The sequence below is a fragment of the Camarhynchus parvulus genome, chromosome 2 (genome assembly GCF_901933205.1).
Source record: "Camarhynchus parvulus chromosome 2, STF_HiC, whole genome shotgun sequence".
Taxonomy (NCBI): Eukaryota; Metazoa; Chordata; class Aves; order Passeriformes; family Thraupidae; genus Camarhynchus; species Camarhynchus parvulus.
The window spans coordinates 95,884,059-95,900,121 of record NC_044572.1 but is presented as its reverse complement, the minus strand read 5'-3'; the positions used below and the strand labels follow the sequence as shown (position 1 = coordinate 95,900,121).

The 16,063-nt window shown below is 38.1% G+C and overlaps 1 protein-coding gene across 1 annotated transcript in view; it reads left to right on the top strand.

Annotated features, from left to right (window-relative positions):
- The window catches only part of DOK6 (docking protein 6), a 238,449-nt gene that overhangs the window by 164,624 nt on the left and 57,762 nt on the right, over window positions 1–16,063 (top strand). Inside the window, exon 6 of the mRNA XM_030971505.1 lies at window positions 13,619–13,757. Within this exon, the coding sequence (XP_030827365.1) occupies window positions 13,619–13,757 (139 nt within the window). The remainder of the gene's footprint in view (window positions 1–13,618; window positions 13,758–16,063) is intronic.

Sequence of the window (16,063 nt, the reverse complement as noted above, 5' to 3'; positions counted from 1 at the left end):
TGGATTTCATACTTTTAGATTATACTATCCCAAATTTGTTTTTCAGTCTTTGTTTTCCCCCTTTTCTGGCAGACTTGTAAAGGTGCATTTCTTGTCAATTAATAGTACCTCAGTGCTCTGCAGAGAACTGGTCTGAGGGAATATTAAATGGTGGCATTTGAGCACAATGACCACAGTTCTCACCATTCTTGCTTAAACCTCTTCAGTTTAAGCAAAATCCTCACTAAAGATAGCATAAAATATGTCTTTAGCCAATCAGTAGTTTCACACAGGACTCATAGTAGATACTCAACAAAAAAAATCTAATCAGCATAACTGATTGATATTAATCATGTGGAAATGGACATTTATCAAAACGTCAGAAAATGGCCATTGCATCCCATGAGGCTTTAGACAGGAGATATTATATGTGGTACTATAGGAAAATGTGTAGGGAGACCAAGTATGTAAGTATAAACTGTAAATCATGCTTTCTGCCTTTTTTTTCCATTCTTTTACATTCTTTTCCTGTCCTTTTCCAGTATTATCTAAACTATGTGATTATTTGTGATGATTTGCTTTTGCAGGACTATCTTCTTCCATTTCTTTGTGTCTACACCTCTTTTATCGACTTACACCTTTTCCTTCCCACTTGCCTGTGTAATTGTAAGAAGTCCCTGTTTTTATGGAACAAAATTTTATGGAACTATTTTGAAGATATGAAATATTTCGAGGACTCTCAAGATGTTATCATGCTGCCACTTACCTGAACACAAACTAAAATTGATTTTAGCTATCAGGCTAATGAGAAAACCTTACAGAGAGTTTTTCCACTGCTGGAAAGGACTAGCACAAGAATGTCTTATACACAATCAAACTTGGAGTCAGAGATGCCAGGCGAATGCAGTGGGAGTTGTTTGATCCATAACAGAATTGCTGCTGTTTGCAATTGAGAGAACAGGGAAAATCTGTCTACTTCACTTCTGCCTGGCTTGTGTCAAAGAGGAAAAGTTAAAGCAAGTGGGAGTGAAGTCATGTTTCCTCACTAAATTAAATACCACACATAGCAAGTCGGTGCAAGTTCAGTGAATTTTTAATGTTTGTGGTGGGGGTTGTACATTTTCTGTGATTACTTTTTGATGTTACTGCACACTCATTTTCCCACTGAAGGCATTATTTGACCATTGGTGTCCGTGTATATGTCTAGCTAAAGTTCAGGCCAGAACCACGGCCTTCAGCCAAGATCTTCAATTCTAATTCAGTGGCTGACAGATACAGCTTTGGGTTTTTTTTAAACAAATCCCTGCCTTGTCTCATACCTGGCGCTATTGCCTAACCCTGGGGTCGCTGCTGTTGGAGTTGACAACCTACCACTTCTGAGATTAGTGTTGATGAGTCCTTGGATGTCATTAGCATATGTTAATTACTCATTAGTGTATGTACATAGCATGGTGAGTGGACGGCCGTGTGTGCCCATAATATTTGTGTTTGACTTTCTGAAAATTCCTCTATGGCCACAATGGTCAAATGGCTCCTTCATACCTTGCAGGTGGACTGACATTGAGAGAAGACAGCAGTGCTTAAATCCCCACCACAATAAAATCACAACGTGCTGAAAGCCTCAGAGAAATGACTGACCATAAATGCTTTAATGGCTGAAATCACTCTTGATGGTGCATTTAAATGGGGAAGTGGTGGGAGGAACACTTGAAATGCTTATTTTGAAGTACTCTAAAGCCTCAACATAGAATGCTCAGGGTGCTCCTTTCATCATTTCTTCACACTTTTTTTTTTTTTTCAAAAGTGTCCCACTTTTGAAATGAGAGAATGCAGCATTCATTCTTCATAAACTGGGAAAATTGATGTTTCGGATGCATGTTAAAATTATGCCTGTGACTACTTCATCTTTTTTTCCTCTTTCTATGGCTCTAAACATGGCTCTGTATTAGTTCCTTCATAACTCTTACTTCTATTTTTCTGCTATTATTCATCAATCAAAAACATTAATTGCATTAGTTCATTCCTGTTCAGCCTCCAGAAATTTTTCTTTCTCTCCTTATGTGGATATACTTTGATCAGGAAATACCTACTTTGCATGCTGGCTGTCAAAATAAAATGGCACAAACACAGCATCTGGCTGCATCACAGAAGGCACAGTTTGTTTCCAATACCATTCAATCCACAGATAAAAGGTCAGTGAGACATTATAGAACAAATGCACTTGTAGATGATTTCAAATGTTAAATTCTTGGTGTCCTACTTATAGGTATGTGCAGATGCAAAACTGGGAATTATTACAGAATTAGAATCCCAGGATCACAGAATGGGTGAAGTTGGAGGTGACCACATTTTTTAACTTTAAGTTGAGCATCATCAGGTATTCCAAATACTATGTGCAGGGTCACAGCTTCTAAATATCTCAAGTTTCTCAAAGATGAAATAAAATTAACAGATATACCTATACAAATTTGATCCTTGGCTGATACTGTTCTAACATCTGTTAGCTGGCAAATGTCTTCTTAAAACAACAGTTCCTTTCTGAGAGAGGATTGAGTTAACTCCAGAATTCTATCTCATTGTGTTCAGAATTAATGCAGACTCTAGGGACTATCATCTGACAGAATTTCCATCCCCAGCACCCTGAGCGTGGAATAGTCCTGAAGATAACAGTCCTGGAGGGCTCCAAATGAAAAAATAAAAAGGCAGAAGATAAAGATCTTGGGTCACTAAGTTTTATTGCTTTTCTTATAGCAAGTAGTGATGTGCTGCCACAGGGCTCCTGTGCTATTACACTATCATTTATTTTAGCCAGAAATGGCCTTATTTGGGTTTTATATTTAACATTTTATATTTGTCAAAGTCAACAGTATTAATGTAGATTAAATGCTGTATCCCCTGTGGACTGCTCCTAAAGACACAGAAAGAAACTGAATAGTATTGTTATGGTATATTTGTCTTTGTTGGAGAATAATAGCTCTTAACAGGTTTGCAGAAGTCCTGTAGAAATATCTGTACTTGCATATGATCCCAGATTCAAGCACTTAGAACTTGTATCTTTCTTGTTCAAAAGTGAGATGAAAAATAATAGCCAAACCATGATGAGTGGAAAGGTTTAGTCAGACAAATTTAGCTTATGGTAATTTTTGCAAACTCTTTATCAGACCAGAGTTTCACATTGGTGTGTTATACAACCAGCAATAACTGCTCCTTCTGTACTAAAATGATAATAGTAATATAAGAGTTCTTGGGTTTTTTTCTTTCACAAAGCTGGTAAGAATGGATGCTAGTCCAGTAGTTAAATAGTATTAATTAATAGTGTTAAATAGTATTTCATGGTTACCAACAAAACCTGAGCTCTTCAAATTAACAGAGCTAATTATCTAACAGCATTTTCATGTCTGTTTGATTACGTAAACTGTGCAAAATGCAAATGTGTTGTGTATTTTAAAACGTGTCAACAATTGGCTTTATTATCTTGTCTTTGTTTTAAAAAGTGTGACTTTTTCTTTAAAGAAAATGTTGCACTGTCAAAAGTCTCCATAAAGTGGGTTGTTTTATATATACATATGCATTAATTACATGCACTGATTTCTTAAATAATATGAGCTGAATACTAATGCAAGAAGGTAATTTGCATGTGAAACTTAGAATATTTCTTACTTAGAGGTGATGGAAGCACAAACAGCATAGTTCAGTTGCCCCCATCAAAATATCTAGGTCATGTTTTATGAAAATAGTCCATAAAGCAGGAAGAGACAAAAAATGTAGTTATGGTAAATTATTTGGTTTCTACTTCTTAGACTCCAGAGTATTGCTTCTAGTAGTTAGGAACAATGTCTTGGGTATTGGATGTCTTGGGTTTGTGTGGCAAGGCTTTGGTAGAAAGGGGACTACAGAGGTGGCTGCCAGAAGCTTCTCCCATGTCTGACAGAGCCAGTGCCAGGCAGCTCCAAGACAGAGCTGCTGCTGGCCAAGGCCAAGCCCATCAGGGTCAGTGGTAGCCCTCTGGGATAATGGATTTATGAAGCAGAGAAAGAAACCCTGAAGAACAGCAACTGAATCCAGAGAGAGGAGTCAGAATATGTGAGATACAGCCCTGCAGACACCAAAGGCAGTGGAGAAGGAGGGGCAGGGTGCTCCAGGCACTGGAGCTGGGATTCACCGGCAGTGTGCAGACTATGGTGAGGCAGCTGTGCTCCTGCAGGCTGTGAAAGTCCATGGTGGAGCAGAGATCCACCTGCAGCCCATGGAGGATCCCACAGTGGAGCAGGTAGATGCCAAAGGAGGCTGTGACCCTGCGGGAAGCCTGGACTGGAATAGGCTCTTGACAGGGACCTGTGGGCTCATGGAGAGAGGAACCCATGCTGGAACAGGTTGGCTGGAAGGACCTTTGGCCCCATTGGTGACCCACATTGGAGCAGTCTGCTCCTGAAGGACAACCCTCTGGAAGGTATCTATGCCAGAGCAGTTTGTGAAAGGCTGCAGCCTGTGGGACAGACTTTTGTAGCACAAGGTCATGGAGGGCTGACTCCTGTGGGAGGGATCCCATGCTGGAGAAGGGAAAGAGTTTGAGGAGTCCTCCCACTGAGGAGGAGGGGAGGGGCAGAAAGAATGAATGGACAGCAGTCTCCTTTCCCCGTCCCTCTGTGCCATTGGCGGGAAGAAGGTAGAGAATCAGGAATAAAATTAAGCCCAGGAAAGAAGAAGGAGTGGGTGGATTATATTCTTAAGATTTGGGTTTACTTCTCATTAGCTTGTTCTGATTTGATTGGCAATAAATTCAAATACTCTCCCTGAGCTGGGTCTGCTTTGCCTGTGACAGTAACTGGTGACTGATCTCTCCCTGTCCTTATCTTAACTCAGACACCTTTCCTCATATTTTCTCTCCCGTGTCCATCTGAGAAGTGATAGAGCAGCCTTGGTGGACACCTGGCTTCACACCACAGCTTAGCTTCTAGGATCTGGGAAATAGAAAACAGAGCCTCTGCACAGCATGTTTGCTATTACATATGGACATATTTCATAATTGCACATCAATCTCCACATTCCACCTTTAATGCGTGACTTTGAGGCCAGTTTGCTGCTTTTTATACTGTAACCAGCATTGAGAATTATTTGCTATCTTTGACTCTTCAGCACTAGCTAATTTTATTCTGATATATCAAAGTAATTAATATAAACAAGAACATTTTAATGATAAGAGTACGGATGGCTTGGTAGCAACCAAATAAAAGTGGTCTGAAATAAGCCCCAGATAGAATCCTCCTTCTTATCAAAACTGAAACTCAGGAAAAAAACTAAAGCATATATTTTTCCACTGTGGCCTATGATAGACAGGGGTAAACCCTGTGGAAATGAAATAGAGGTTTATAATGCTGGCGAACAATCATTGATATAGTCCAGATAAAGTCACATCCCACTTTCTGCACTTCCATTAAGCAAAAAGTGGAAATGTCTGGCATGCAGAAATGGGTTGGTAACACACGTATGCCTCAGTGGTCTATATGTGCTATCACATGGGGCATCACAGAGACAGTGGCTGTAGAGGCAGCACAGTCAAGGAAAGGAAAAGTATCCCAAGAGGCATAATTACCACCAGTACTGTAGAGAAATGTGTCCTATGTGTCCTTAAAACAAAGAAAAACATTTTCATGAGAAAATTTTTATTTCTGGTTATTATGACTTAAATGATTTCTGGTTTAGGTAGAAAAATTAATAATCTTATAATGAAAAAATACTATTCAGTCACAAAATGAGTGGCCCTATAAGTCTCCCTATAGCAGGGAAAATTTTTAGGGTATCACATCTCTGCTCAGAAAGACTAGCAGTGTATTCATCAGACTAGCACATAAGATTTTTGTTACCATGGCTGCATATAAGGTCTTTAAAAGATTTCCAACTCAGAATGCATTAAGATCCTCTAGGTAATATTAGAGAAGGACTGCTGGATTCCTCTGAGTTGTGGAGTTCCACCTACCTGGCAGAAAATCATCATCAATCATTTCCACTCCATCTGTGAATGTTTTCCTTCTCAGAATTTCAAAATGTTTCTATAAATGGCCTTAGTAGGAAAGCTACACTGATAGTGTGGAGATCCCTTAGTGCATTTAGTTGAAAACACTGTGGATGACTCAAGAAGCACAAGATCTGACCTTGAACAAATCTTCAGGGCTAAGCTCCATGATCAAGTTACTGAGCCATATCAGAGGTCTGATAATATTTGAATTTCCCTGTATTAACTCAGGCCAAATTCGAGGATATTCCACTATCTATATCTCATAAGCATATTCAAGAGCAGTGTAAAGTTTCCCACCTCAGCTTAAGTGCAAAAACATGACAATAAGTGTCACGGAGGCATGGAGGAATGTCTATGGCTGGCAATTAGTAGATAGCATGCATAATTGCTTTTTCTTGTTGTATATTCTTGCTGGTAAATAACCATGATTAAGGGGGGCAGGCAGACACCTCATATATCAAAACATTTTCATTATTTGCTTCTCAGATCATAAAATTTTTAGGTTATCCTTTTGACACTCCAGATAAAACTCTAAAATGCTGACAGCAAGGCATGGCAGTTTAACTCTTTATTCCCATAGGGAATGTGTAACAGAGCACACTCAGATTCTCTGTTTACTCCTTCTGGATGTTGCACTTTGCACCATTTCTGTGCTTCACCTTGGTGATCTTCATGTCCCAAACACAGATTTTTCACAGGACCATTTCCCTGTTTTCACCAACCTTGTCCCAGCCTTGGGTCTTTCTGACTGTGTCTGCTGCGAAAGTTGAATACCTGAATCATTTTCACTTTGTGCACATTTTCTATTAATTGTCTTCTCTCTGCTTCACCCATAGAACTTTCCTAGGTCCCATACATATTCTGTTTATGAAGATACCTTTTTTCCTTATGGATTCCCCCTGCAAAGTATCCCTTTTTTGCCTATTTGATAGTAAGTTAGAAATTTTTATAAGGATTTCCTTTTTTCTGCCTTTGTTTTTCTATCCTTTCAACATAGGAGTTGACTTACAGTTTCATAAAAACATGCATAGTTTATTTTTCAGTTGTCTTGATAAGCATTCCTAGGCATAAAGGGAGCTTTTTATCTAAATATGCTCTTGCCACAAAGTGCTTATTTGCTTTCCTTGCTTTTTTTGTTTTGTTTTGTTTTCTCAGAAAAGCCCAACTTTGGCAGGAAGCAAGCTAGCATGTGTTGAACGCTGGAATGAGCAAAGAATTTGGACCCTCGGGGAAGCTTAGCATTTATTTTGTAGTGAGGTCTGCTGCTTAGCTGGCCTGTCTTTAGTGTATGCTGTGTGTATCGTCCTTGCACACAAAGAAACAGGATTTCTGTCAAAATGGCTTAGCTCAAGTTAAGATAACAACAAACAAGGAAAGAACAAAAGTTAGATATCCACAAGAGAGATAGTGTTTGTGCGTCTCCACTGATAATCTAATTAAATTGGAGGCAAAATTGCTAGTTCCCACCACTTTTTAAAAAATCAAAGCTGTAGCAACACCAGAAATGTGTCTCAGTTCAGAGTTAGATAGTGCATACCAATTAGTTCTTTTTCATGACTGACATTCACAGCTTCAAGGCTTTAAGGAAAGGCTGACTTTTATTTATTACTCATCTTAGAAGTAACAGTCCCATATGTGCCATCTGACTGGCTTCTTTGGCATACAGGAAATGAGCATTACCTAGCTAAGCACTTGTGAGGTGGATCAAGGCAGAGCTCAGAGATCATGATCAGTGGAGTAGAACCCAGCTGGAGGCCTGCAGTCAGCGGCATTCACCAGGGATCAATGCTGCGACTGGCCTAAGTCATCCTGTTTATCAATTACTTGGACGAATGGAGAGAATGTACCCCCAGCAAGTTTGATGATGATGATGATGATGATGATGATGATGATGATGATGATGATGATGATGATACAAAACTGGGGGAGTGGCTGATACAGCTGGAGGCTCTGCTGCCATTTAGTGGGACCTTGACAGGCTGGAGAGCTGGGTGGAGAGAAACCAAATGAAGTTCAACCAAATGATGTTCAACAGGAGCAAACAGGGTCCTGCACCTGGGGTGGAATAACCCCAAGTACCACGGCAAGTTGGGGGCTGACCTGCTGGAGAGCAGCTCTGCAGAGAAGGACCTGGGAATCCTGCTGGATGACAAACTGGCCAGGAGCCAGCAGTGCCCTTGTGGTCAGGAGGGACAATGGGACCCTGGGATGCTTTGGGAAGAGTGTGGCCAGCAGGCTGAGGGAGGTGATCCTCCCCCTCTGCTCAGCCCTAGCCAGGCCCCATCTGGAACTCTGTGTTCAGTTCTGGCTCTTCGGTCCAAGTAAGACAAGGAGCTACTGGAGAGGGTCCAGCAGAGGCCACAGAGATGATTTGGGGTCTGGAGCATTTCTTTTATGAGGGGAGACTGTGGGAGCTGGGCCTGCTTAGTCTGGAGAAGAGATGAATGAGAGGCATTCTCATCAATACATATAAACATCTCTAAGGCGGATACCAAGAGGGTGGTGCCAGACTCTTTTCAGTGGTGCCCAGTGACAGGACAAGGACCAAATGGCCATAAACTGAAATACAGGAAGTTTCACCTCAGCATGAAGAAGAACTTCTTTATATTGAGGTTGGCAGAGAACTGGAACAGGCTGCCCAGCGAGGTCATGGAGTCTCTCTCTCTGGAGACATTTAAAACTCACCAGGACAAGTTCCTGTGTTGCCTGCTGTTGGTGACCCTGCCTTGGAAGTGTGAATTGGTCTAGATGATTTCCAGAGGTCCCTTCCAATTCTAAGAATTATGTGATTCTGTGATTTTATTAATGTAATTTTTGGGCCTTGAAGTGTCTGAGTAAACAGCTCCACTCTTTTAATGAAACCATTTTTCAAACTCTAGCTGTGGAGTATGCAACAATAATTACATCCAGTCTGGTACTGGACATTATGTACTCATGATCAGTTCTCATTTAAGAATTTAAAGTCTATTTCTCTTTCAAGAACTGGAAATGCTAAAGATAGTTATTTATTACCTATTAGTTATTAATATTTATAGTTATTAGTATCAATTAATCATTAATAGTAGACTTTTTTATGATGTATTTTCAGTTTCTATTTGAGGATTATTACCTCTTTTTAGTTATTTGTATGTAATTTGATACACTTTTTAGTATATAAATCAGACATTATTTCTTTAATCCCAAATTATTTGTTGATAAAAAACAAATAATTAAAATTCATTTAAAAATTAAATGAATTAATTTATTTATCTAAATTAAATGTAGATATATGAACAGCTAAAGTTTTTTCTACTTACAATTGTAAGTTATCTTTTATTTTAAAACAAGGGAATAATTTTTCTGGGCATTTCAGTTTTCATTCAAACTTCATTTTTGTGAAAATAGATTTTACCCCTAAAGGAAATAGTGAAGCTGATATGTCAAATTCTTGTCTTCTCATGCAGTTGCTGAATACTGCACTGTTAAACTTTTAAGATATTTCACCAGTGACATGACAGCATGAACTTCTATCCGGGAAAAAGTACTTTTTATAAATGGTGGTGAAGTCAATGAAGTTTCCTTTTTGAAAGGAATTCTACATGGTTAATATACAGTATTGATTCTTATCTAAAAGGCAGAAATTGCATAGTGAGCAAAGACAGTGGGAAACCATTGTATGAATTTGGGACATGTTGAAAAATGCCTGGCAATAGTGGTGGGAAAATGACTATGACTTGAACAGAAATTCTACTTTCAATGGAAGCAAGAACTTTCACTGCTGATCTCTGAATCCAGCTTGTCCTAGGCCAAAAGCTGAGCTCCCACATTCCTCTCTATTTTCTCTCCTGGTTCTTGAGCCAGATCTGCTGATGGTGATAGTTGTGAAAAGCTGCTGCAATATTTAAAGAATTTTAGAAATTGCAATTATTTGCAGAACTGTTTATCTAGTGGTGTCACTGTCTGTCCAGTTATATCATTCTGTAATAATGTATGAAAAAAAATGCACTTTCCTATTTCAGTGAAAGCACTTCATACATTTTAATTCATTGAATCCTTAAATATCTTAAAGCATAGGTTAATGACATCTCTGTTTCAAAGCTGAAAAACACAGAAATAGATCGGCATTTTTCAAGCACCCGCAGACTGCAAGTCTCATAAAAAAATTGAAGTATACAAAATCAGTGACATTTTTCTGACAGTGAAGGTCATACCAAGTTGGTAGGACTGCATTGCTTAACTACAACAGTACCAGGAAAAAAGAGGCCCAGACCTTTGTCATGCCTTTTCTTGAAAGTGATTTTAGGCCATGTAAAAGTTATGAAAATGTTATTAAGTTGGTTATTAATTGATCAACCATGTATGCTTTGAACATAGAGAAATTAACAAGACATTAGCAAGACTAAACCTCCTAAATTGGAGCTTTATAGGGACAGTTATCTGACGTCTAGAAGGACCATAGAGATAACAGCTTTTTGTTCTACTGACTTTGTTTGGACTATATATAAATAGAACAAGACAAGTCTTGTTTCAGCTCATGGGCTTATCTGTTCCTGTTGGCCAGATACGTAAAGGTTTTGCTTTTATGGCAAAACCCTTAAGCTTCAGAGAGCACCTTTTCCTTGTCCCCATCTTCATCATTCTTAGGAGTGCTTCTATTTTAGTCTATGTTTCCTTGTTCAGGAAAGACTGAACCTAACCCTAATGAGGCTACTCATCTTGGTTTATAACTAGAATAGAATAGAATAGAATAGAATAGAACAGAAAAATAGATGGGACTAGACTGGACTAGACTAGACTAGAAGGTCTAAACTCAGATTTTCACTTTACTTCAGAGTAATGGAACAATGCTCTGAGGAGGTGAACAGGAAAACCTGACTACGGCAAAGGGATTCATCTCCTTGGGAGACAGATTAATTATAAGAAGTTTAAATGGAAGGAAGTTTTATGCTAACAATTTTTGCTGCTTTCTCTTGGTTGAGATGTGCCAAGTAACAACTACTTAATTCTTTGGGGCATTAAGTCCTATTAAACTTCAAATCAAGCTAGGGGAATTCAGCACTTTAAAAATGATGCCCACAATTCTCCTTCACCTGCAATTTTGAGCAGCTGTGTGCAGACCATCCATCACTAGCCAGGGAAGCCCTCATGGGGAGGCTGGTGGCAATGGCTTTCCAACCCTGGTGTGACAGTCCACCACAGCTGAGGCTGGGAGGCAGGGCAGTGTGCTGTGCATGGGGTGAGGTGGCAGTGCCACAGCCTGCACTGGTGCCCCCAGCCAGGGACAGACCCTGCTCTGGCAGGCAGTGGGGGTGGTTGGGGTTTGTGTAGTGAAAACAGGCAGCTGAGTCCATCATGCCCCATTGCCTGCTTTTTTCCCTACTTCCTTGTTTTTAACTCTGTAGGATTTTTCATCCTCTGAAACCAACAAAAAGATCATATTTTCCTTCAGTTTCTGAAACCCCATCCTTTTTTCCAGACTTTCCATTTCACGCTGTTTGAATTTTATTAAGATCTCTTTACACAAAAGCAGAGTACTGGCTATATGATGCCCTGAGGGATCTGAAAGGCTGTTGCCATAATGTCACAAAACTCTGGGGACATTTTATTTCCGCCAGAAGCTCTTTGGAGGACTCTGTCTAAGGATATAATATGTCTTAAATGTTTACAGCAGGGATCTTGATCTCCATTGGAATTTAATATAAAAAGCTCTTTTTTAAATCTCTTAATTAGCACATCACATTAACACTGATTAAATAATGCCTATCTATAAAATGGATTTTATTTTATTTCTATTTTTCAATTAAGAAAACTGGTATTATTCCAGAATTATGGATAATATTGTTAATCATGTATTCTTAAGACTGTGAATTTTGTTTTCAATACCTGAGTTGATCATTACAAAGTATTTTCACCAAGTATTTTCCAGAAACATCTCTGTTTACTGTTTCTGCCTCTGATACTTTCTGTTCTTCCCAAACACAGACATGCATAAATTCTTTGTACAAGGCTCACAGTAGCACGTCTCCTCCAGTGAACAGGAAAAGATTTTGTAAGTGTTAATAAGGTTTTTTTTAGACTGATCAACCCTGAAATCAGAAGCAACTGCTGAACTCTCAGCAGTCCCATATATAGCATAACAGCCCTATTCAGTTAACTATTTAAATGAAATTGTTTAGGAAGCCATATCCTAATTTGACAAAAAGATAAATCTCATGAAAAAAAGTAGTGTCTTTTCAAAAAGCTGCAGTATAATTGTGTGTGCATGTAATATAGTAGGACATATATTTAAATTATTATTTAATTAAAATAATATAGATCTGTATGTTCATTTGATGGGAAATTTTTTTGGTAAAATTTAATGCATGAATAATCATACAGAATATAGGATTCAAATTCTAAAGGTAATATTTTAAAACCGTTTGAATGTTGAACTATTTGGGACACATTTTTCTAATTTTTTGTTAATTCTGTAAGTTTTGGGCTTTATGGGACCATGCTGAAGGAGCTGGGATATATTAACAAAATTTGGTTGCTTTAAAACTAATGTAAACATCCAAAGCAATAAAGGAATCTGATGTTTTAAGGCAAATTAAAATCTCCCTATTGTTGATGCATGTTATGCATCAGTGACTCAAGTCAACATTTTTCTGTCACAAATAACTGAAAATCTTTACAGGAGGTATCAGACCAAATAAAAAGGATTTTTGAAATTCCATTTCTGAAACTGCAAGTAGTCTATAAAAAATATGTAAATCAGATACTGATAATATAATGGAACTACTAATATAAATACATTGCATTGCACCGCTGGTTAACAGCATGTACATCCTCCAAATAATGGTCACACAGCAATCTAACATTATTTCTTACTCCTATTTCCTATATTTCCCAGACCTTTTTGTCATTGTATTTACTGTGTACCACTCTTTTTTCTCTGAATAATGCTGCACTTATATCACAGATAAGGATAACAGCAGTTGCTCCCTCAAAACAAGAAAGTAAATTTTATTTCTGGATGAGGGTTTTTTCATTATTTAATCTTCTTTTACAACTGTTCTTATTTTCACATGGACTGAATGGCTTTTGTTATTACCAGGACAACTTTGGATGCTGCCTCACATAAATATACTGACAGAGGTAGTAATAATTTAACCCTTTTAATGCTGTCTTTCAATGCATCATCTTTGTAGTAATTAACCATAATGGCATTTTCAGTTGGTCAGTGTTCTCTTAAAATGTCAGTTTTTCAAAGTCACAATGTACTATGTATTTCTGGCATCAATTGGTTAAAATAATTAAATTTAGCTCACACTTACTGGTGCAGACATTTGGAAAAAATGACAGAAATAACTGACTCTATTACCTCAAGTTTTTATTCCATGCTAAAGCTTCTTTTTCACTATCCAGATGATGATTAAAACTGAATTTAAAAATATGTTAATGAAGTTCTGCCCATCTCTCGGAATATGTTTTTCTCCAATGCTAAAAATAACTGCAGATGTTTGTTGTTTGGAATTTCAGAGCTTAACTGCATCTCTAAAGTTGGCATTTGCGACTGTAAGACATGCACTTTTTATAATAGTTAAGTAAAAATTACACAATACTCATTTTTTTTCTTTCCATTCTGCTTTAATCTCCCTGCAGGATGTGTGATACAGGAGAAGGGCTGTTCACCTTTCAAACACGAGAAGGAGAAATGATATATCAGAAGGTCCATTCTGCAACACTGGCAATAGCTGAGCAGCATGAAAGATTAATGATGGAAATGGAGCAGAAGGCAAGGGTAAGGTCCTTCTACCAAAAGTCTTTAAACTTATAAAAATTGGTAATAAACCAAAGTCAGTGGATTCACCTGTAATGATAGTATCAGCTGTGTGGCTAAGACAAAATAGACTTTCAGATTTATGTACTTTCATGGTTGAGGATCCTTGGTGTGTTCTGTACAATGATATTTGTAGGTGGTTTTTTGGATCAGGGGATGCCATTAGACAAAAGATCCATGGTCACCTTCTCTGAAATTGGGGCTCTGTTACTCAAGCATTAAACCTTTAGCTGTTGTGTTCTCTACTGATGAATGAGTTTTAATTGCTCCTCATGGCATCACAGGTGGAAAAAAACCCAGTATAAACACTTCTAGGTGACAGCAGACATGTTTGTCTTTTGTTTTTTCTTAACTCCCAAAAAAAATTATTTTATAATTTCTACATTATAAGTAGCAATGCAGTTGAGTTCAAATAGGGCTATTTTATTATTTTGTGTTCAAAATTTCCAGTTTGCACAAGTTGTGTTCAAGTGACTACTGTGGAAAAATTTGGAGGTCTTTTAAGACAGCAAGAAAAAAAGCTTTCCCTGTTTCCTTAGAAGTAGAAATGATCTTTAATGGTTGCTCTGGAAAATTGACTTTCAGGCCAGGGAACCTAGTCTGCATGCTTTTCTTCTGCAATGACCATGAGTCTCTGCATATCTTCTTCCGTAGACAGACATTTCAGGTTAATTGTGGCATTTCCTTCTTTTCCTTATCCACACTGTACGTGCCTCCATTCATGCAAATATGACTTATATGGATCTATCCCCCACACTCCACCAGTGTCAAAATATCTTTCTCATTCTGCTGAGACAAAGGCTCTTGCAAGGACCAACCTAAGATCCCCAGTGTTCAACTTTTCTTAATTACTCCTAGGAGAAGTCAGAGAACCAATCAGAGAATGTTAAGGGATGGAAGTAGACCTTAAAGATCATCTAGTGCCAACTTCCCCCGTGGCCAGAGACACAATTTTCCTTATTAATTGAAAAATAAACTAGAAACAGACTTAGATTTCCATGTCAAGAATCTGCTGTGTTGAATGTTCCTCTCAGACTTTCCATGTCTGTTAGGAGAACCTGAATTGGGAAGCCATAAAAAAGGCCTGGTTTTGGTGCTTTATGAAAAAAGATGAATTTTTCCATAAAATTAGACAAAGTAAGAGCCTGTGCATAATAGTGGAGGTGCACAAACTTTGGACAGGAAATGCAGGAAGAGGAGAGTTTACAATCAAGATTAATAAGGCGCAATTGCTGGAAAGTCCAACAAAAGGTAGAATAAATGGAAGACTATTTGAAGAAGTAGACCTGCTGGCAAAAAAACACTGCATTCTGCTGGCCAGAAAGTGATTGAATAAGGGGGGAAAAGCAGGAAAAATGCTTTATTATTTATAATGTGTTTGCTTTTAAAGTGTCTACACCAGTAACAGAAATTAGAACATTTTCATCCTGCAGTAACAAATGCTTAAACCAGGATCATACAAGATTTTCCTTTTACAGTACAATCACTTTCAGCTCTTCCACCTATCAATTAGCAGCTCTGCTGCTTTACAAAGCCATTTCCATTCTGCCATCAGATGACTTCCTTGAAACCATATTTATGAAGGCTGTGGCCATATGGTACGCAATATCCAACTCCGAGCGAGAGCAGGCTGAGAAGCAGAAATGACTCATCAGCCACACCGTGTGTGATGCACTTGTCTCCTGGACGAGGCTGTGCTGTGATCTGCACACGGAGATCAGGAGAGGCTCACAGAAGCTGCTGTGTAAAAGAGGCTGAAAAACCTGTTGATTTTATGCTTCAGCTAATAAACTAATGTTAGTTTGGATTTGGAAACTCTGCTGCTTCTGACTAATAGGGGGCTGAACATTTAAGGGATCATCTGTGTCATCTGCGACATTTGAGTTTTATTCATATTAGAAACAAAATCTAAAATATCAAATAGACTAAGTACATGTTACATTCCATTTATCAAGTGTTATTGTAGCCAATTCCAACAATTTCACCAAACACCTATGTGTATTTTTTCCATAAGGTCTGAAATTGAAATACAAGCAAAAGAATATTTTAAATCAGGGATTTAGTGAGTCTTCCCAAAGCTTGACATTTGATCTTTTTTATCTATAGATCTACACTTGAGGGATTTTGCTCTTTCCTGGCCCTTTCTGTAATGAACAGCTCAAATTTAACAGCATTGAATTAAATCACATATAAATATATATATATATATATATATATATGAATATTTTTTTAAAGTAAAGAAAGGCGAATGCTATATCCATTATTGT